The 20,929-nt window shown below is 46.7% G+C and overlaps 1 protein-coding gene across 1 annotated transcript in view; it reads left to right on the top strand.

The window, feature by feature from the left end:
* HTR7 (5-hydroxytryptamine receptor 7) overlaps positions 1 to 20,136 on the top strand; it is a 216,231-nt gene extending 196,095 nt beyond the window's left edge. Inside the window, exon 5 of the mRNA XM_068111162.2 lies at positions 19,290 to 20,136. Coding sequence (XP_067967263.2) covers positions 19,290 to 19,688 — 399 coding nt within the window. The 3' untranslated portion in view covers positions 19,689 to 20,136. The remainder of the gene's footprint in view (positions 1 to 19,289) is intronic.
* The last annotated feature ends 793 nt before the right edge of the window (positions 20,137 to 20,929 follow it).

Genomic DNA, 20,929 nt, shown 5'->3' with positions numbered 1-20,929 from the left:
ATAGCGTAAGAGGGCCAATGGTTTGGCCGGAGAAAGACCCCGGGTAGTGTAAAGTTGTTAAAGTCATTTAGGAAATAGTTAGGATTGATGAACCTGTCGCACCATACGCAGCCACTTACCTGTGGTGATGATGATGACTCCACACCTGTGTTTTCTTTGTTTTGTGCAGGAAATGAGATTGCTGTGAGGATTTGTGAGACGCATCACGACGTGGATGAGACATTGGGGTGATTCCATCTCTCCCTCCCTAGGAGGGACTGATGATGAATTGGTGATGGCAAATTTTGATGTTCAGTTGGAGATGGCAAATTTTGATGAGAGTTGAAAATGGCAAATTTGATTGGTTAGGAGGGAGAGAAGACGAATTTGGTATATGGGAGGAACGGGGAAGACAGTAGGGATGTTTGTTGATTTGTAAAGTAGATGTTTATGGGTAGTGTTGTGTTTTGTGGATACAGTAAGGGGTAAGGGAGGGGCCATGTAGGTTACCTGGTGGGGGGGGGGCGTACGATAGGAACGTACCTGTCTCACCTGGTTCCCATGTGCCCCCAGTGTGCATTACCTTATATTGCGTGCACTTTTGCGCCCTTACCACCTTGCTCACTGTCTTGTTTTTGTCTCCCACCTCCGAGGATCTGGCTTTGGGGTAGAGAGAGAGGAGAGAGAGGTGCTGGCGACGCAGTTGTGGGCCTGCACTTTCGCTGTTCGCTGCCTGGATCGGTACACCATATGGACCGCAATGTTTGTGGCCACCCACAATGGACCGCAGTTCGTTTGCGGCCAAGCACCACCCGGGGATGGACCTATGGGTCAACGTGGCACCTATGCCATACAGGTGAACCACTTATAATTAACACCACCAAGTGCACCACAAGAAGAGCAAGAGACACCTGCAGGGTTAGGGGTTGTTGAAGTTATTTTTATTCCAATGAACAATGGTGACTGCACCGATTGGTGGTGGGGTGGTGCTGTTGGTGCTCGGGAAAGGGTGCTCTGCACGTTATTAAAGGCCGTCGGCCACAGAGCACTCGTGGGTTGGTGTATCGATGTTGGCAAGCGCGCTCTCTCTATGCATAACATCTGCATGTGTTCCTCCAAAAACAGGTCCTGGATCGTAGTGTAAATAGCAGCGTAGTCTTGTAAATAATGCTCCCTACCGGCTGTATGTTTAGTTTGAGAATTCTTTCCGGATTCGGTTATCCTGTGGGTGTGTTTCTGTGAGGAGAAGGGTGCAACGTCGCAGGGGGACATATTTACTCATTTGTGAATATCTGTAAAACTGTCGCACTCAGGGTAGAGTTAATAGTAGAGGGAACTACATTGCGTGCCACACTAAAGTAGGTAAAAATTTATCGGGTCGGGACGCCCCGAGGGTAGAGAAGGGTGCAATGTTGCGAATATGGAATTTGGCCTCCATATCCGCTTGTAAATATTCCCCTATTTTCTCCGATACTCCCCAACTCTCCCTTACCCCATTCCCTAGTCCCATTGTCTGTAAACAACACCCATTAGAGCCGATCTTCCCCTTCATCCCCCCATTAAATGTCGTGCCCAGGTCCCCCGCACCACACGTAGACAATTATAGGACATCTTGCTAGTTATTCTTAATCTATGTCAGTTAAGGACTTGTTTCCATTAATTATGACTCTTCGTTGCACCAGAATGTGATTATATGGCACCTGTTAGGAAGTTTAGGACCTCCCCATACCTCTCCGCATCTCTTCCCATCATCTCAAGCTCCAACAACAACCACAACAACAGCGGCTTTGCGTCCTCACTCCGGCTCGGTTGGCCGCCATTGAACATGTGCTCGACGGGGTTACCCAGAAGGGGGCTCCCTGTCGGCCCCTCGTCAAGGGCGGAGCCGGTAACCCCCGCACCCAATGAGAAGCCATGGGCCGATGCCATATGGGGCGGAGCTAACGAGCGAGGGCGTGACTCCCCGCCGGATATACGCGGCCCCGCGCCGGACGTGACGTGAGATGCGCCCCGAGCTTGGAAGGACAAGACGCCACCCTCCCGAGCGCTGAGCGACCTCCCCAGCTTGAGACCAAAGTCGCGACCCACAAGCGCTGTGATACCTTCACGCATCTCTGGACACCACCGTACGTGATTCTGTCCCTGAGCCAGGTGCACCTGGAGCGATCGCTACCCGCTTTCCTTGTCATCAATCCCCGTGTGAGTCAGTTTTTGTCCTGTTTCTCTGTGGTCTGTCGGGAATAATATAAGGTTGTGTCTAAGTGCCCACCTTCCTATGTTTCCCTCTTGTCCCTGTAATCTAACCTTCCGCCTTAATATAACCTCCTCCGGAGGTCTTGAGAACTGAACCCCTGGTGTCGTATTGTGACATTATAACCCAGCCGGGTGTCTTCTCTTTCCTATTGAGCCAGCGTAGCGCGATTAGTTAACATTCGGGCACAATCGGGTAACTTGTACGGATACGGCGGCCATCCCGCTCGGCCCACCATACCATCAAAGTCGTATCTGTAACAATATATTAAAAATTCGTCCATTTGATGACAATCGTCACGATGAAATATTTAATTTATACGTCGTCACAATAATGTGGAGAGAGGAGCATAGCTTCGTTCACGTGTCGCCACACACAGGAAATTGCCGAGATATATATATATTTTAAATCGCGGCATGGTCAGTCATACACCGCCTGAAATAACAGACGGGAAAATGCCGAGATATATTAAAAATTCGTCGCCACACACGGGAAATTGCCGAGATATATTTTCACTTTGCACAAAAATAACATCAAGTAATCGAATCAATAGGAATGTCCTGTGCCTATAACATCGACGTTATAGGCACAGCTGCATCTAGGCATTGTGTAACATCGACGCGGCTTTTGTTTTAATTAAAACTTTTTGTACTTGTTATTTTATTAGTTACTAGCAGAAGTACCTGGCGTTGCCGGGCGGGGGGAGGGGGGAAGGGCTACGTTCACTTTAAACATGTATATACATGTGGGATGTGGGATATATACATGTGGTACATGTGGGATGTGTGTAGGTGTACGTGTGTGTGTGTGTGTATGTATATATGTGTATGTGTGTGTGTGTGTGTGTGTGTATTGTGAAACTGAATGTGCAGGTACAGCATCTAACTCAATATGTCGAAATGTCACACACGTCCATGCCCGTGGGATTCCCACAGGTGACCCCACTAGTCTTACTATAATTCACCAAATGTCCATCTGTCTGTTCCTAGGTACTGCACAAACGGCTGAACCGATCGCAACGAAATTTTGGGTGGGTAATCCTGGGATCTCCTGGAATAAAATAGGCTATATTGTTTTTCCAATTTTCCCCAATTTTTCCAATTTCCAATTTTTCCAGTTTTTCCAACCATGCCTGGTGTTGGCTTAGCGGTTAGGGTGCCGGCTTGGGATCCTAGGATCCTGGGTTCGAATCCCGGTCGATCGCTGAATTAACGCCAGGGGGGTTGACTCAGCCTGTCATCCTTCCGAGGTCGGCAAATTGAGTACCAGCTTGCTGGGATGAATGACCACGGTGTGTACCCCGATTTAGAATAGGTACACCGTATCCCTGCGCATAGTAAGAGGCGACCAAGGGTTGGCGTCAGGAAGGGCATCCGGCCATAAAAACATTGCCGTCAAACAGGGAACCATGATTGTCATGGGGCCCGCAAGGCTAACCCCCGCTTAGCGGGGAAAATGGCCTTAAAACGATCATTCATTCTATATATTTTCCAACCATGATGGAATAATATTTATTGATATGAACAGTGATGTGGCTTTTATTGAAATTCTACAAATACCGTTTAGATTTTGATGATTTGCGTGTGATACGATTTAACGGATGTTTATATGAATCGTTTAAAATAAAAAACCCTTCAATTTCTGATATTTTGCCTTTTCATTTGGGCCTCCCAATTGAAGCCCCGCCCATAGGGCGGGTACCGTTGGTAGTAAACGTAATTTGTCATGACATTTAACAATTCAGAATAGTACGTCACTGAAAAAAACACCTCCGCCTTATTATAGAAAGGCACTGCAATATAGAGGATGATGGGGCTGGTAGGATAGCCAAGAGAGGAGTTGGACGGAGAGGAGTGGCGAAGCTAGCACTTGTGGTTTGTGGACAGCAAGAATTATTACTTTAGTCTTTCATGAAGTTGGTGCCAGCACCCTTAAAAATGACGAATTCCTGCCAAAATCTCCTCAGTCAAACGTCAGGCCTGTCCAGCCGGCTCGGGAAAGACTTTGGCCAACAAACTTCCCCACTGACTCGACCAAAAAATGGAAATAATTGCAGCCATTAATGAAGTATTAGTGGTATTTTTAGAAGTATTTCTTATTAGTATTATTAGAAGTATTAGAAGTATTTTTTTGAAAACGTTTACAATGCATCCCTGCCTTCATTTTTCGATCGATTGAGTTGAAACTTTGAACAATCGGATCCGGGCTGCCGTTGTCAATGACTCTGGCTCGCACTCGTCCAATCAGGATGGAGCGGCATGGTCCCCGGATCATCACTGCCCGCAGTTTTTATTTTATTTTAACATTGTTACCACATTGAATTATCGTGTTGGCCAGTGTAGGCCCACCTTAAGACACGCCAGTTGTACAGCCATCGCCACTCCTCATTGGCCTACCACGAATACTTCATTAACCACCTTTTTCTAAAAGTTTCATCTTTTCTAAATTGATCTTCATAAAAGATCAAATAATAATCATGACCGAATAATTGGGGCCAAAGCTTGTCCCAAAGCTTGGGTATGTCAATATTTGGACACTTTGTTTAGGGATTGATAGTATAACAATACAGGTTATGCTTGGACAACACAAATCCGGATGAATTGACGAATACAGCAAGGTCTTCTACCGACTACCGATGTCTTCTACCGACTCCTCTCCGGCCTTGCCCCCCCCAGCTCTCTCTGTGCTCTGTCCCCCAAATATTCCTACAGGTCGCACAAGATCTGCCTGCAACCCTCTGATGGTTAAACTGCCGAAATCAAGACTCTGCTCACCTTCACTCCTCTTTTCTCCCGCTTCTGGAACAAACTCCCTCACTCCCTTCAATCCCACTCCTCCCTCCAGGTCTTTAAAACAGCTGTTCACCACCATCTCTTATCTTCCCCCATCCAAAACCTTGATCTTTTCTACCCCCGCTAATTTCACCCCAATTCCACTTTTTTGAAATACCGACTTGTCCTAGCAGTGTCCATGTGTTTTTTCTTCCCTCTTCCACCCCCCCCCCCCCTTCCCATGCCTCCTTTCCCCAAGCCATCTCCCTCTCATAGATCTCCCGATGTCCTTGCTCTCCATCTTGTTCTCCCACTCCTTTTATCATATGTTTTATGTGTCAATTTGTCTTTTTGTGATCAATGTTTGCTCTTACACGAGCCTCGATCTTGTATACAAAAAAAAAAAAAAGTCCATAAGCGAGACAAACTTTCCAACCATTTTATATCCAGATTTAGTGAATTATCTCATGTTTACAAAAAGTATTTACACTCTGGAAGAGGTGAAGACATGGAAGACTTTGGATGCCTACATCCAGTTAAAGTTTTGGTGGATCAGTGATGTGGCTGTTTTTGGGAAGAATGGCGCTTACATTGTATGAGCAAAGGTAGGCCTATAATTATACATCAATGACATGGACTCATGTTGGTGGAGCAGAATAAGCATGACGTTATACATGTTAACATCATTCGTATCTGCTCTGCCATCTTCTTCAATACTCTCAGATGTTTATCCGGCCCCAATGCTTTATCTTCATTTGTCAACTCCAAGAAAGACACAAACTAATGTGAAAGACACCAACTAAACACTAATTCCATCAGACAGTACACTTTGTGTGCTTTTGCCGACACATTGATCAATCACCTTTCATGCGATACACCGGGATGGCAGTTTATAGCTGGGTCGGGATTCCAACCCAGGTACAACTAGACAGCTTAGAGGCGAATGTGCATTCCTCGAGGACCGAATGTGCATACCTTAGGACCTAGGCCATCCTGCCATTACCACATGTTACTAAATAAATAAATAATTATGTTAATTTCTTGAAATCCATAGTTTTGTCGAAAAACATTGGTTGGAGACTTACTGATCTGACTTTTTCTTAGAAGTGGATTCTTAATTGTGAGACTATGTTGGTGTGAGTAGTGGTGGTGGCTTGTATGCAGCTAGTGGCTGCTTGGCTGCATAATTTTCTGGGGGCATGGATGTGCCACAAAATGCAGTGCCACCATTACCAGTAAGTTGCTACTCATTTTGCCGACCTCGGAAGAATGACAGGCTGAATCAACCCACCTGGTGTTAATGCAACAGCACGACAGGTGCTCAAACTCAGGGGCTAATGTGGCTAATGTAGAAAACTAACCCCCAAATAAATTGGGATGTGCCAGGCATCCAGGGAGCTCGCCTAGCATGAATGTGGACATGGGGCCCGACCATTGGTGTGGTTGGCCCAGGCTCCACAAGGAGCGAGATGGTGGAGCTGTAGGGTGTCCCAAGTCCATTGGGATGCAACACAAGCTGTAGTCTCGGGCCAGTGTGGTAAACGGACCCCAGTGGAGGGTGTCCCTCTGTGGAGGATCCAACATGGCCCTTCCTATTCTTCTGTGAGAGGTGTGGCTAGGCTGCCTTGGTGGTGGCACCTCTGAGGGCCAGTTAGGACCATAGCATGTGACTGCCTGAGCATGTGGTCTATCAGTCTCTCCCTGTGTCTCTGGGACAGCTCAACATGTGGTGACCCACCTGAGTTGAGTGATAGGGCCAAAAGGCCAGTGAGGACCTTAGAACATGACTGCCTGAGCATGTGGTCTATCAGTCTCTCCCTGTGTCTCTGGGACAGCTCAACATGTGGTGACCCACCTGAGTGTGTGGTCTATCAGTCTCTCCCTGTGTCTCTGGGACAGCTCAACATGTGGTGACCCACCTGAGTGTGTGGTCTATCAGTCTCTCTCTGTGTCTCTGGGACAGCTCAACATGTGGTGACCCACCTGAGTTGACTGAAAGGGCCAAAGGGCCAGTGAGGACCTTAGAACGTGACTGCCTGAGCATGTGGTCTATCAATCTCTCCCTGTGGCTCTGAGACAGCTCAGCATGTGGTGATGGCACCGAGTTGGTCATTGGATGCGGGTCCTTTGCAAGGACCATGTCTGAGTACTGCCACCGGATGACCAACCAGAACATCTGTGGAATGTTATGTCTCTAAATTAAGAGAATGGTTGGCTGAGGCACAGCGATGCCCCTATAACCCTCCACATAGTCCGCTGCAATTTACTGTGCCCTTGTGTTTTGGAAGAAGGGTACGAGGAACGTTTGGCTGCATGGAAAGGGAAGATTAGCTGCAACCGCTCCAGTGACTAATTGGAATGATTCTAAATTTACCTTTTCCCACTGCCATGGCTCACCATGCTTTGCTTTGTGGGTATGTCGGTGATTCTGTGAATTTGTGCGAGTGATGGTGAAGAGTGGCATTGAGGGCCAGCATGGCGACCGAGTGGAAGGGGTTAAAATGTAGATAAGCGATGTGTATTGAATGAGGAAAAGTTTACCCTCTCTTCGGCTTCCTGGTTGATTTGGTGTAGGTATGCACATGATGTGCATATGTGGGCTATCCTTCAGTAGGGACACTGTAGCATGTATGGCAGGTGTAGGTAAAACTGAATGGCAGTCCGTAGGTGCGGGGGATTGAAGGGGAGTATTTTGCGTGTCAGGTGGGTGTGTGGGGGAAGTTGTGCATGTCTGCAGATGGATCAGGTTCTCGAGGAGAGCTGCTACGTATACGTACCCCTCTCCAACGGAACAATATTTCTTCCTTTGTATTTCTACACTGAATTTGTTTAGTGAATGAATATCCATTGTGTTTCTACCTGAATGCGACATGCACATTTGTGAGACATAATTGCAACAAGGCACACGCAAAATCATAAAAAATACCACCTTCACCGGATCAAAACGTACACATTGCCTGCTGAGTGCAATTTTAGTAATGGTGCCCTGGACGCATGTAACATGGACTGTGATTCATAACAAGCGATTCCTATGGTGTACATCCGACATAAATTAATGTAAGAATGATCGTTTTAAGGCCATTTTCCCCCGCTAGAGTGGGGGTTGGCCTTGTGGGGGGCCCATGACAATCATGGTTCCCTGTTTGAGGCAATGTTTTTATGGCCGGATGACCTTCCTGGCGCCAACCCTTAGTCGCCTCTTCGATGCGCAGGGATACGGTGTAGGCTACCTATTCTAGGTCAGGGTACACACTGGGATCATTCATCCCAGCAAGCTGGTACTCAATTTGCCGACCTCGGAAGGATGACAGGCTGAGTCAACCCCCCTGGCGTTAGTTCAGCGATCGACCGGGATTCTAACTCAGGATCCTAGGATCCCAAGCCGGCACGCTAACCACTAAGCCGGCACCAGGCTTGGTGTATATCCTACGGAGTACAGTCACGTGAAAAAGTAAGTACACCCCATGTAAAGTTTTGACTTTTTCAACATATTTCAACATACAGCTATTTGATCTTCATTTCAACAATATTGATAGATAAAGGTGATATCATATAACAAATATCATGAAACATTTACACTTTGTAGTCCATTGTATAATTTAAATGAACATAAATGCAAATTTCGCATGTGAAAAAAGTAAGTACACCCCTACATTTATCACTACTTCAAATACCTACAATTAGAATCAGGTGCACCAGCTCAGGTGCAAATGATTAGAACATCGTTAGACAGGATCTTGAGGAACATGTCTTATTTAAACCTCAGACATTTAGTTTGGTTTGCTCTTTGTTGTTGAAGTGTGCGGCGTCACCATGCCTAGATCAAAAGAGCTCTCTGAGGTCTTCAGAAAGAAGTTTATAGATGCCGACGAGTCTGGGAAGGGATTTAAAAAAAACTCCAAACAATTTCAAATCAATCATTCGACTGTCCGGAAGATCATCTACAAGTGGAGAATATTCCAAACAACTGCCAACCTGTTCAGGCCAGGCCGCCCCAGCAAGTTCAGCCCGAGAGCAGACCGCAAGATGCTGAAAGAAGTCTCTAAGAACCTCAGAATGTCATCACGGGACCTACAGGTAGCTCTTGCCACTGTTGATGTCAAAGTGCACGAGTCTACCATTAGAAAGAGGCTGCACAAATTTGATCTACATGGGAGGTGTGCCAAGAGGAAACCTTCGCTGTCCAGAAAGAACATCAGGGCAAGACTAAAGTTTGCCAATGAACACCGAGGCAAAGACCAGCACTTCTGGAACAATGTGCTCTGGACAGATGAGTCAAAGGTAGAGATATTTGGCCACAGTACCAGAAGACATGTTTGGCGAAAACCAAAGACAGCATTTGACCACAAGAACCTGATACCAACTGTAAAGCATGGTGGTGGAAATATTATGGTTTGGGGCAGCTTTGCTGCATCAGGGCCTGGGCAGCTCACCATCATAGAATCCACTATGAATTCTTCATTCTGTTACGTGGTCCCCTCGGTGAATACCTGGTCTCGGTGACCCCCGGACCGTGAGAGGAACTTCGCCAGAAAGTTGTATTATATATGCGCTTTCGCCACGCAATCCATATGAATTCCACCCAAGAGAAAACTGATGTTCAAGGATATATTTCAATGGTAATGATACCATACATTTCAATGATACAACCACGGAGATTTTCCCCGAGCAATCAATAGCAAACAACCATCAACAATTCCCAATCCACAATCAATCCCCTATATGATTAAGATGGCCATCTTATATATGTATGTTCACTTCGGTACTCACGACCCCCTTTTGGTCTCTGCCCCTCACAATGTCTCTGGGCCCCTCCTGACCAAGATACTGGTCGGCGTCGCCGCACTCGGGCGGTTGAACGAACCCCGGGTGGACGTTGTTCCACCGGGCAGGTATCGTACCAGGCCCCGCGGCTGCAGCCCCTCGTGGCCACGCAAAGCGGGTACGGTAGAGCAAGCCAAAAGCCCCACGCCGCTTGCAAGGCGCGTTAGGCCCCAACGGGTGACCCGCACGCGTCTGTTTAGACGGTGCCGCGAACGGTGCCAGACGCGGGGTCGATGCACGGCCCCACGTCAACTTGACGTCTCCACCGGGCAGGTACACGTCCCGGTAACTCCTCTCGCCAGACGGGCTTCGGAACGCCGCTTTTCCACGCAGCGCAAGGTCGATCCCACCTCTCGTCGGAGCGGGGCGAGGAAGAAGAATAATCGTCCCTTTTCTTCCTCGTGTCTTTTCCTCTTCCGTTTCCGGTCACTTCCGTTTCCGGACACTTTTCAGAAGGGCTCCTGACCCTCCAACCACAACAACCCTTAATCTACTAAACATGGATAAGCAAAGACCTGAATGGTAATTCACATACATTCACATAAATATGTAACACTCCCCCCCTTCAAGAAAGAAAGTTTGAACCCAGCGAAAACTTTCTTTGCCGGCCAATTTGGAGAAACAAACCAGATAACTCAACCCCCCCACATTATCAGTTCCCCCCGGGCACAGTTATCTATCTATAATTCCAGTAATCTCTGTGTGTGTGTCTGTGTGTGTGTCTGTGTGTATGCGACCGCTGTTTCTCGACAACTACCGGTCCGATATACTTGAAACTTGCCAGGTATATTGCTGGGGACCCGAGGATGTGCCTTTTCAAGGTTTCATATTAATCGGAGAAGTAGTTACCGAGCTATGTCCAAAAAACGATTCAACCAATCAGAGAGCAGCGAGCTATCACGTGTGCCGAACGTGGCGAACAGACTCTGCCTCGGACGGCACATTTGAGAGCGTATTCATTTATTTCCCGTCGGCAAGCTATGTTGGCGCTATGTTGGCGTTAAACTATGTTTTAAAACTAATTAAAACTAATTTGCGATTCTTTCGCTTTGCGATGCGATTTGCGATTGCGTTAAACTCGCTCGGGCGTTAAACTATGTTTTAAAACTAATTAAAACTAATTTGCGATTCTTTCGCTTTCCTGCGCGTTTGTGCACGCTATGGTGATTTCTTTACCAAACTCCGCAAGCCGTTAGCTTTGGACCAAACCATTTCATGTAAATAGAGGGGGGGGATTGTCACCGTACTCGCAAGCCGTTCGCTTTGGACCAAACCATTTCATGTAAATAGAGGGGGGGGATTGTCACCGTACTCGCAAGCCGTTCGCTTTGGACCAAACCATTTCATGTAAATAGAGGGGGGGGGGGGGGGGGATTGTCACCGTACTCGCAAGCCGTTCGCTTTGGCTTTGCGAATGGACCAAACCATTTCATGTAAATAGAGGGGGGGGGGGGATATACTTTTAGATATATATATAGTACGGGCATGACCTAGTCACTTAAAAATAAAGCAACCAAAATTTCACCACAACCCCTCCAGATTACTCACTCTGGACTAAGCACCAGCAACGACACTGTCCCTGCCAAATCCAACTCCATCTCCTGACCCTCTGACTTTGACCGTCAGTTTCTTGTGAATGAAGGTTAAGGGGTTGATCAAAGATCCAAAGTTAAGCCACTCGATAGCACTTTTCCCGGGAGGCCAAGCCGAGTATTCACTACATGGATGCCTTTAGGAACGTGGAGTTCACGGTTAGTCCGTGCAGGAAAGTTCTCTACATGGGCGCCTTGAGGAACGTGGAGTTCACGGTTAGTCCGTGCATGAAAGTTCACTACATGGACGCCTTTAGGAACGGCGTTCACGGTTAATCCGTGTAGGAATCTTGGCTCGGCGGCTCCGCCGCATTCAGTGCTTCAACTTCTCAGAACTTCCCTAATACTTAGGGTGGGACCGCTTGTCCCTGTAGTCCCATGAATAGCGGTCTCCTTCTCGGCCACTACTTTGCCAATCCTTCCTTCGGGAGCGGCCGTAACTCAGGGAGCCTCCATAATAATATTGATTGCGGCCACCACCAAAACTACCGCCCAGTTGTCCTCTCCTGTAGACCTCTCGACGCCTACGAAATGCCTTCCCTACTGTTATGGTCCGACCCTCCAAATCCTTGCCATTCCAATTCTTCTCTGCCTCTCTGGCGTCTTTTGTGCTGGCAAACGTGACAAAGCCGAACCCTCTTGACTGTTGCGTTTCCCAGTCTCTTACCAACCGCACTTCCACCAGCGGCCCATATCTGTTGAAGACAGAGGTCACAACTTCTTCCTCTGTTTTGAAGTTCAGTCCCCCTACAAATAACTTGGCACTTTTGTCGCCATCCCGAGCTGGTGTGGCGTTATTTTCCCTGCTGGGCTCTTTACCAACCCTCAGGTTACCATAAACTTGACCCCCGGCCAAATCATTCCCGATAACCACAGATACACCCTCTACAGGAAGCGTGGCTTGTAAACCGACGGTGACCGGTCCTGACACCAAATCGGACTCCAAATGGATGACATGAAGGGGAGCACTAACACCGCCCCCGATCCCCTGTAAACGAACACTATCCCCCGTTGCCGTCTCCTCGGACCATGGCAAAATGCCTTCAAGCATTAAAGATTGATGTGCCCCTGTGTCCCTCAATATCCTAACCGGTTTCCGGTTAGTCGAGGCTCCATCCCGTGACACAAACCCCTCTGAAATAAATGGTTGGTAACCCTTTTGATGGCGATTTCTCACAATGGCCATTGCATTTGGAGTCGTAATAGTCGGACTCTGCTCTGGGTCTTCCCTTTTCCGGAGGTAACATTGGGACATCAAGTGTCCAGTTTTATGGCAAAAAGCACAAGTAGGCCCGGGGGAGAACCTCGGGGTCGGCCTTGAGCCCCCCGAAAAATAAGTTTGTCTTGGGTCCGTAGCCCTCTGATTTCTAACAGTTGGGGTATCATAGTTGTCCCCATAGTCATCTCGAGGTCGCCGCCATGTATTGTCGTTCTCCACACCTGCTGTTCCCCACCTCCCTTGCGGAGATCTAGGCGAGGAGTTAGGTTCGTGGACCCCTATTCGGTGGGTTAAGGCATAATCATCTGCCATGGGGGCTGCGTCCCACAACTTTGGTACTTTCTTTTCCTGCAGGTACACTTTGATGTCCTCGTGGACACACTGCTGAAATTCCTCCACCAGGATCAAGTCACGCAATGTTTCGAAGTCTTTCCCGACTCCTTTTGACTCACACCACCGATCAAACATGTTTTCTTTCACTCTGGCAAACTCCACATGGGTCTCACTCTCCCTCTTCCTGGCATTCCTGAAGTTTTGCCTGTAAGCTTCCGGAACCAACTCATAGGCTTTGAGGATGTGCTTCTTCAGTACCTCATAATCTGCACATTGGTCCATTGGTAGCGCCGAATAAATCTCTTGAGCTTTTCCCACCAGCACACTTTGCACGAGTATGGTCCAGGCCTCCTCCGGCCAGTTTAATTGTCGAGCCACTTTCTCAAAGTGTGGAAAAAATCTCGCGACTTCCTTTTCACTGAACGGTGGAACCAGCCTCACATGTCTGCCCACATCCCAGGTTTTCTGGTAAGGTGTCGACCCCGTCAGCAAGGGTGGTGCCTCTCCCCGTTCTCTCATTAACTCCAGCTCCTTGAATTTAATTTCTTGCTGAAGCTCCATGTCACGTTCCTTTAATTCCCTTTCCGCTTTTCTCTCCTCTGCTTCGAGTTCCCTTGTTTTCATCCTTTCTAACCTTTCCTGGAGTTCTCGTTCCCCTCTCCTTTCTTCTTCTGCTCTTTCCTTTTCTGCTTTCCTTTCTTCTTCTTTTAACCTTTCCTGGAGTTCTCGTTCCACTCTCCTTTCCTCTGCTTGTTTCTCTTCTCTCCTCTCTTCTGCTTTCCTTTCTTCTTCTTTGATCCGTTCCTGGCTCCGTAATTGCAACTCCAGTTTCCGGAGCTCAACGTCTTCTGGTTCTTCGGGTAGCCACTCCCAGGCTAACTCGTCCCATGTTCCTAATCCCACCATAGATTGTATCACCGTGGCCTGCAACTCTGCCTTCCTCAAATTAGTTCGGACCTCCAAGTTAAAATGTTTGGCCAATTTCAAGAGGTCCGACTTTAGTAACGCTCGGAACTGTGCCTCACTCGGTGTTACCGCAAAGTTCTGTGCCACAAACGCCATGGTGACTATCGTTAACACCTGTTAACCTTCACCCAAGACTTTACCCCAATTTCCCCCAAAAAATTTCCAATTAATACTTAATTAATAAATTTTAATTAATAAAAATATTATTTTATTATTTTATACAAATACACTTTTAGATCCCGGACGTAGACCCAATTGCAAATACGCAAATCGTAATTTGGACGAGCCCCCCATTCTGTTACGTGGTCCCCTCGGTGAATACCTGGTCTCGGTGACCCCCGGACCGTGAGAGGAACTTCGCCAGAAAGTTGTATTATATATGCGCTTTCGCCACGCAATCCATATGAATTCCACCCAAGAGAAAACTGATGTTCAAGGATATATTTCAATGGTAATGATACCATACAATTTCAATGATACAACCACGGAGATTTTCCCCGAGCATTCAATAGCAAACAACCATCAACAATTCCCAATCCACAATCAATCCCCTATATGATTAAGATGGCCATCTTATATATGTGTGTTCACTTCGGTACTCACGACCCCCTTTTGGTCTCTGCCCCTCACAATGTCTCTGGGCCCCTCCTGACCAAGATACTGGTCGGCGTCGCCGCACTCGGGCGGTTGAACGAACCCCGGGTGGACGTTGTTCCACCGGGCAGGTATCGTACCAGGCCCCGCGGCTGCAGCCCCTCGTGGCCACGCGAAGCGGGTACGGTAGAGCAAGCCAAAAGCCCCACGCCGCTTGCAAGGCGCGTTAGGCCCCAACGGGCGACCCGCACGCGTCTGTTTAGACGGTGCCGCGAACGGTGCCAGACGCGGGGTCGATGCACGGCCCCACGTCAACTTGACGTCTCCACCGGGCAGGTACACGTCCCGGTAACTCCTCTCGCCAGACGGGCTTCGGAACGCCGCTTTTCCACGCAGCGCAAGGTCGATCCCACCTCTCGTCGGAGCGGGGCGAGGAAGAAGAATAATCGTCCCTTTTCTTCCTCGTGTCTTTTCCTCTTCCGTTTCCGGTCACTTCCGTTTCCGGACACTTTTCAGAAGGGCTCCTGACCCTCCAACCACAACAACCCTTAATCTACTAAACATGGATAAGCAAAGACCTGAATGGTAATTCACATACATTCACATAAATATGTAACAATTGCACCAGAGGGTGCTTGAGGATAATGTGAGGCCATCTGTCGGAAAGTTGAAGCTCAACCGAAGATGGACCTTGCAACATGACAATGACCCTAAACATACCAGTAAATCCACCAAGGAATGGCTGAAAAGAAAGAAATGGAGGATTCTGGAATGGCAAAGTCAAAGCCCGGATCTAAATCCCATCGAGATGTTGTGGGGGGATTTGAAACTAGCTGTGCATGCAAGAAACCCCTCAAACATCGCTCAGCTGAAAGAATTCTGCATGGAGGAGTGGGCAAAAATTTCTCCCAGTCGATGTCAGAGACTGGTAGACAGTTATAAGAAACACGTACTTGAGGTTGTTTCTGCCAAAGGAGGCAATACCACCTATTGGAGCCAAGGGTGTACTTACTTTTTCCACATGCGAAATTTGCATTTATGTTCATTTAAATTATACAATGGACTACAAAATGTAAATGTTTCATGATATTTGTTATATTATATCACCGTTATCTATCAATATTGTTGAAATGAAGATCAAATAGCTGTATGTTGAAATATGTTGAAAAAGTCAAAACTTTACATGGGGTATATTTACTTTTTCACGTGACTGTATATTAAAGAAATATAATCACTACATGGCTTTATGTGTTGTCATGCAGTATATACTCCAGAACGGCACTTGGTAGAGCCCATAATTTCACCAGGATGAACAGTTTACATTTTGTATCCACTCAATGGGGAGTATCCACTTTCACCCCATTTTGTATCCACTCCAAATTTTCCAAATTTGAATCAATTCATCCTCGCCGCACACCAAACCTGTCCACCAAGTTTCGTCCAACCCCAGCCGTAACTTTTTGAGATATTCTGGTCACAGACAGACAGACAAACAGGGGTGAAAACATAACCTCCATCCAACTTTGGTGGCGGAGGTATCAACAATCCTGGCTGTAGACTATGTGGTGTTGCACCCTCTGCACCTGCACCCGAGTGTGTCTCAACAGACATGAACTAATTGGGGACGACGCCTCTTCGCAGTGGTTGTACCCCCAACGCAACTTGGGGGCCAAATCTTCCCCATAATTCCTTGCTGCCCGGATTCGACAGGGCAGCGTGGTCACGGTCGGGGTGCCGATCGGTCCCTATGGACTGGCCCTTTTCTCTTCTCTCTCTAACCCTGTCATGGCCTTGACTTTGTGAAGGCAAGATACACCATCCTAGATGAAGGGATGGGGTCTCTCATTGCTCCTGAGAGATCAATCTGCTCGCCACCAAAGGTGGATGGAGGTTATGTTTTCACCCATGTCTATCTGTCTGTTTCTTTGTCTGTCCGCGAGCAGGATATCTCAAAAAGTAATGGATGGACTTAATGGAGTAATGGACAGAAAAAGTAATGGACTTGGGCAAAACTTAGTGGACAGTTTCGGTGTGTGACAAGGATGAATTGATTCGATTTTGGTGAAGATGCGGATATAGATATGAGAATTTTAAAGTGATTCTTCACCATTGAGTGATCGGGCCAAAAACGATAAATAGCACTATATCTCAAAAAGTTATGGACTAAACTAGGTGGATGAGTTGGTTAGGCGACAAGAACAAGCTGATTTGATTTTGGTTCAGGTCCAAATCCAGATCCGGCCTATTGGTGGATTACGAAACGTAAACTCTTCAGCTTGGCGGAGTCATGTGCTCCACCGAGTTCCGTTTCTGGTTGAAGTTGCTGTAACTGGAAGTAGTCAATCATGTCTCACACAGTTGTATCAGTTTTCCTTTTGGTCATAGATATTTTCTAATGTCACCAATTGTGCCCTTTAGTCTGTGGAAACAAAGGTATTCCCTATAAAAGCTGGGAACAGTTTTCAAGTCCGCTCATCCCGCTTTCCAGCTGGAAATTAGGATTTGCTCCCTAGCATGAATTACCGGTGCTGCCTTGTCCGTCTGTTTTGTGTCTGTAATCTATTGATGGCAAAATCAATGAGTTGGAAGTAACTTTGTCGATGTTATCATTGAGGTGTCATAGTTGTGAATATCAGATGTATGAAATCGTCAGGGTGTTCGTTCCTGATGCGGAAGTTTTGGTTTGTCTGCCTTGTACTTTGAAGTGAGTGTTTGTACAGATTTTTGTGCAGAAAATAGAGAATTTTCATTATCTAGATTCTAGAACCATGGCTACTTCACATCCCCACGTTCGTGGAAGTGACGTCAGCCAGGAGTGTGCAAACTTCCGGTGGTACTTTGCAGAGAGAAAACAAAGATGGTGTGAACTGCACTGAACCGCCATACAATTCTTACTCTAAGATCGCTTGCCACCAGGGTTGCTTAATTTGTATTTGATGCTGGAAGTCGAACGTTTCTCAAGGTTTTTTCCCGAGTTTTGTTTTGGGTGGAGGGGAGGGGAGGTTAGGGTGGAGAAGAAATAAGAGGTGTGGTGCACCCTCCCTCCCCACCCCACAAGTGGGATCGACGCTCTTGGGTGTATACTGCATACACTTCCCTCTGAGCTGCCTTGCCTGGGTTTGAATCCCATCTATAAACTCTCACCCTGATTATTTGGGTGTAAGGCCAGACATTAATGTGTGTGCCGTCCAACGGGTAGATGTTGTGCTGGAAGGACAGTCTTGTCAGCACTGGTCATTGGCAGACGTTAAATATTCCATGTTGCCCTCTACGAAGAAGAAGGGAGATATCACCGGCAATCTGAACAATTCAAAATTGTCCAAACCCATCTCGCTGAGCGTAGTTTGACAAATGTGTATGTGCATCATCTCAGATGAGGACATGATTAAACTCCCCCAAAGTTAGGGTCACACTTTTGTAAGGATTGTCCTGATACTGGAACCCATTTTTAATGTACAGTATTTATTTGTCTCCGACAAGAGGTTAATGCCCCGAACCTTATTAGGCCTCCCCTTAATGATAGGACAGGGAAGGCTTATAGCTGTTTTGAATTAGTTTCTACAATTAGCACCCTCAGTTTTTAATGGTGCCCCAGAGTTTTTTGACCCCATTGTTTTGGGACCACCCTTTAGGCTTTTTCTTCTTCTTTTCTTTCTCCCAATGTCCAAGCTGTATCTTGGAACCGGATGCCACTTTCGGGATTAAATTTTGCATCAATAATGGAAATAAAACATATACGGGGTTGACATAATTTTTTGACCTTGACCTAATTTTAAGGTCATGACCTAATTATAGAAAAAAAACTCATTTTATACCCTAATTCGACTAATTTTAGTCCGATCAGAATGAAATTTCACACTCTAGATAGCCTAGAACAAGGCACATTTACGCTTAATTCAGACCATACCCCTCCCAGGTTAAGGGTCAAGGTGAAATGCCATCTGAAAAAAAGAACGCGTTTTGTCATCGCTCTATTTTGCCAATGCGGGAATCTTAAAGACCGCTTGGTCTTCCAACATGTTCTTGCATCATGAAAGTGTACCTGCACTTCAGTTGTGCACCTGATATTTGTTTTGCGTCAACCAATTTTTTTTTTCGATTCGTGACCTAATTAACAAAGAACGCCTTTTTCATCATAACTTGAGTAATTTTCCTCCGATTTTCTGACGTTGAGTTTTATGGAAAGACTGTAGATGGGGACACATTTTCTTAATTTACACTATATCCATAAATGTTGAAGGCCAAGGTCATATGGCGGTCCAAAACAAATATGGCCATCATTGGATCGTGGTATTTGTGATTGCAGATATCTAATTGTGATATTTCGATATTTCAGGTGGTATTTGTGATATTTCAGGCAAGAACCCTTCATCAGAACAAAAACCTCTAATGGCTGACATTTTAGGTGTTGACCTCTATTTTACCCCAATGGAAGGGTTAATGCTCAATTTTTCATCCTCTTTTCTTCCTGTGGCGGTTAGCATACTCCAATGGTTCTTTTGATTTCATCCATCACTATACCTGTTCACTGAGGCCGAATGACTCCAGGCCTCACGGTTACGACTAATTTTCCTTGGAAATTTCGCTCAAACTTGTTGTTTCGATTAAATGTTTTATTGAAAGTGTGCCGTGAACATTCTTACTGCTTGTGCTAATAGTTAATGAAATTCTAAGTGGAGATTGTAGGACCATGCTGTAAGAAACACTTTTCATGTAGGATCATGCTGCATGTTCCATGATATTCTATCATGTTCCGACAGGAAGCTGAAGACTGTTCAACACTTTCAAAGTTGTTAAGACATGAAGGACACAACATTTCCATCTTCAAGAGGGAGCAGAAGGCAGCAAGGACTCTCGGTGTCATTGTCGGTGGCTTCACGCTCTGCTGGCTCCCGTTCTTCACGCTATCGACGCTGAGGCCCTTCGTTTGCGACCCAAGATGCAGTTGCATCCCACCGAGCCTCGAACGGACTTTCTTGTGGTTCGGCTACGCCAACTCGCTCATAAACCCTCTTATATACGCCTTCTTCAACCGGGACCTCCGGACTGCTTTCCGCAACGTCCTTCGCTGTCGTTACCGCAACATTAACCGACGCCTTTCGGCTGAGGGGATGCATGAGGCGCTCAAGGTGGCCGAGCGGCCTCATTATTTGCTCTGAGTTGGTGTGGGAAAGTGTTTGTGAAATTCGAGTCCGTAAACCTACGCTTGTGTTGAAGAATACACAAAATTTTACGCAGTAAGTGACAAATATTTTGTTGTCAAAATTCCATTTTGTTGCAAAGCGTCAACAGCACCTGAAACGTGTCGGGGAACAGCACAGACTTCTCCTCAAACTGTCACCAGGATGACTCATGGACACATCGCATTGGTTGACGGTCATTTCCGGTCCAAGTTTCTTTTTCCTGTTGCGTCTTCTGCCGGTTACTGCTGACAATTTCACCTTTATTCTGTAAGAGGAACATACGCACTCATAAACAATGACGATGACTTGAGAAGAGCTTCAAGTTTATTAGAAGAACACATGGTTTACGTGGCCATTATTGGGCACTTTGGATTGATGTTCATGGACGAGCCATCATTTCAGTAAATAAATAAATGCCAATGCCATGTGCAGTATTTATCTATATTTTCTCTCTCTCATTCCCAAATGATGATCCGGGTGGCCATATAATTAACTCTAACTCTCTCTCCATTTCCCAGTCTATTTATCTATCTCTTTCTCGATCTCCCTCGATCTCTCTCCACCCTCACCTTCCTACTCACTCTCTTTCTCTCTCTATGTCTCTGTGTCTCTCTCTCTGTCTCTCTCTCTCTCTCTGTCTCTCTCCCATTCACTCTCTCTCTCTCTGTCTCTCTCCCATTCACTCTCTCTCTCTCCCATTCACTCTCTCTCCCATTCACTCTTTCTATCTCTCTCCCTCTCCCTCTCTGTCTCTCTCTGTCTCATTCACTCTCTCTCCCATTCACTCTTTCTATCTCTCTCCCTCTCCCTCTCTCTCTCTGTCTCTCTCTCTGTCTCTCTCTCTCTCTCTCATTCACTCTCTCTCCCATTCACTCTTTCTATCTCTCTCCCTCTCCCTCTCTCTCTCTGTCTCTCTCTCTGTCTCTCTCTCTCTCTCATTCACTCTCTCTCCCATTCACTCTTTCTATCTCTCTCCCTCTCCCTCTCTCTCTCTGTCTCTCTCTCTGTCTCTCTCTCTCTCTCATTCACTCTCTCTCCCATTCACTCTTTCTATCTCTCTCCCTCTCCCTCTCTCTCTCTGTCTCTCTCTCTGTCTCTCTCTCTCTCTCTCATTCACTCTCTCTCCCATTCACTCTTTCTATCTCTCTCTCTGTCTCGCTCTCTCCCATTCACTCTCTCTCCCATTCACTATTTCTATCTCTCTCTCTCTCTGTCTC

The sequence above is a fragment of the Myxine glutinosa genome, chromosome 3 (genome assembly GCF_964187855.1).
Source record: "Myxine glutinosa chromosome 3, kmMyxGlut1.1, whole genome shotgun sequence".
Taxonomy (NCBI): domain Eukaryota; kingdom Metazoa; phylum Chordata; class Myxini; order Myxiniformes; family Myxinidae; genus Myxine; species Myxine glutinosa.
The sequence above is the reverse complement of the archived record's forward strand: the minus strand, read 5'-3'. Positions and strand labels throughout refer to the sequence as shown.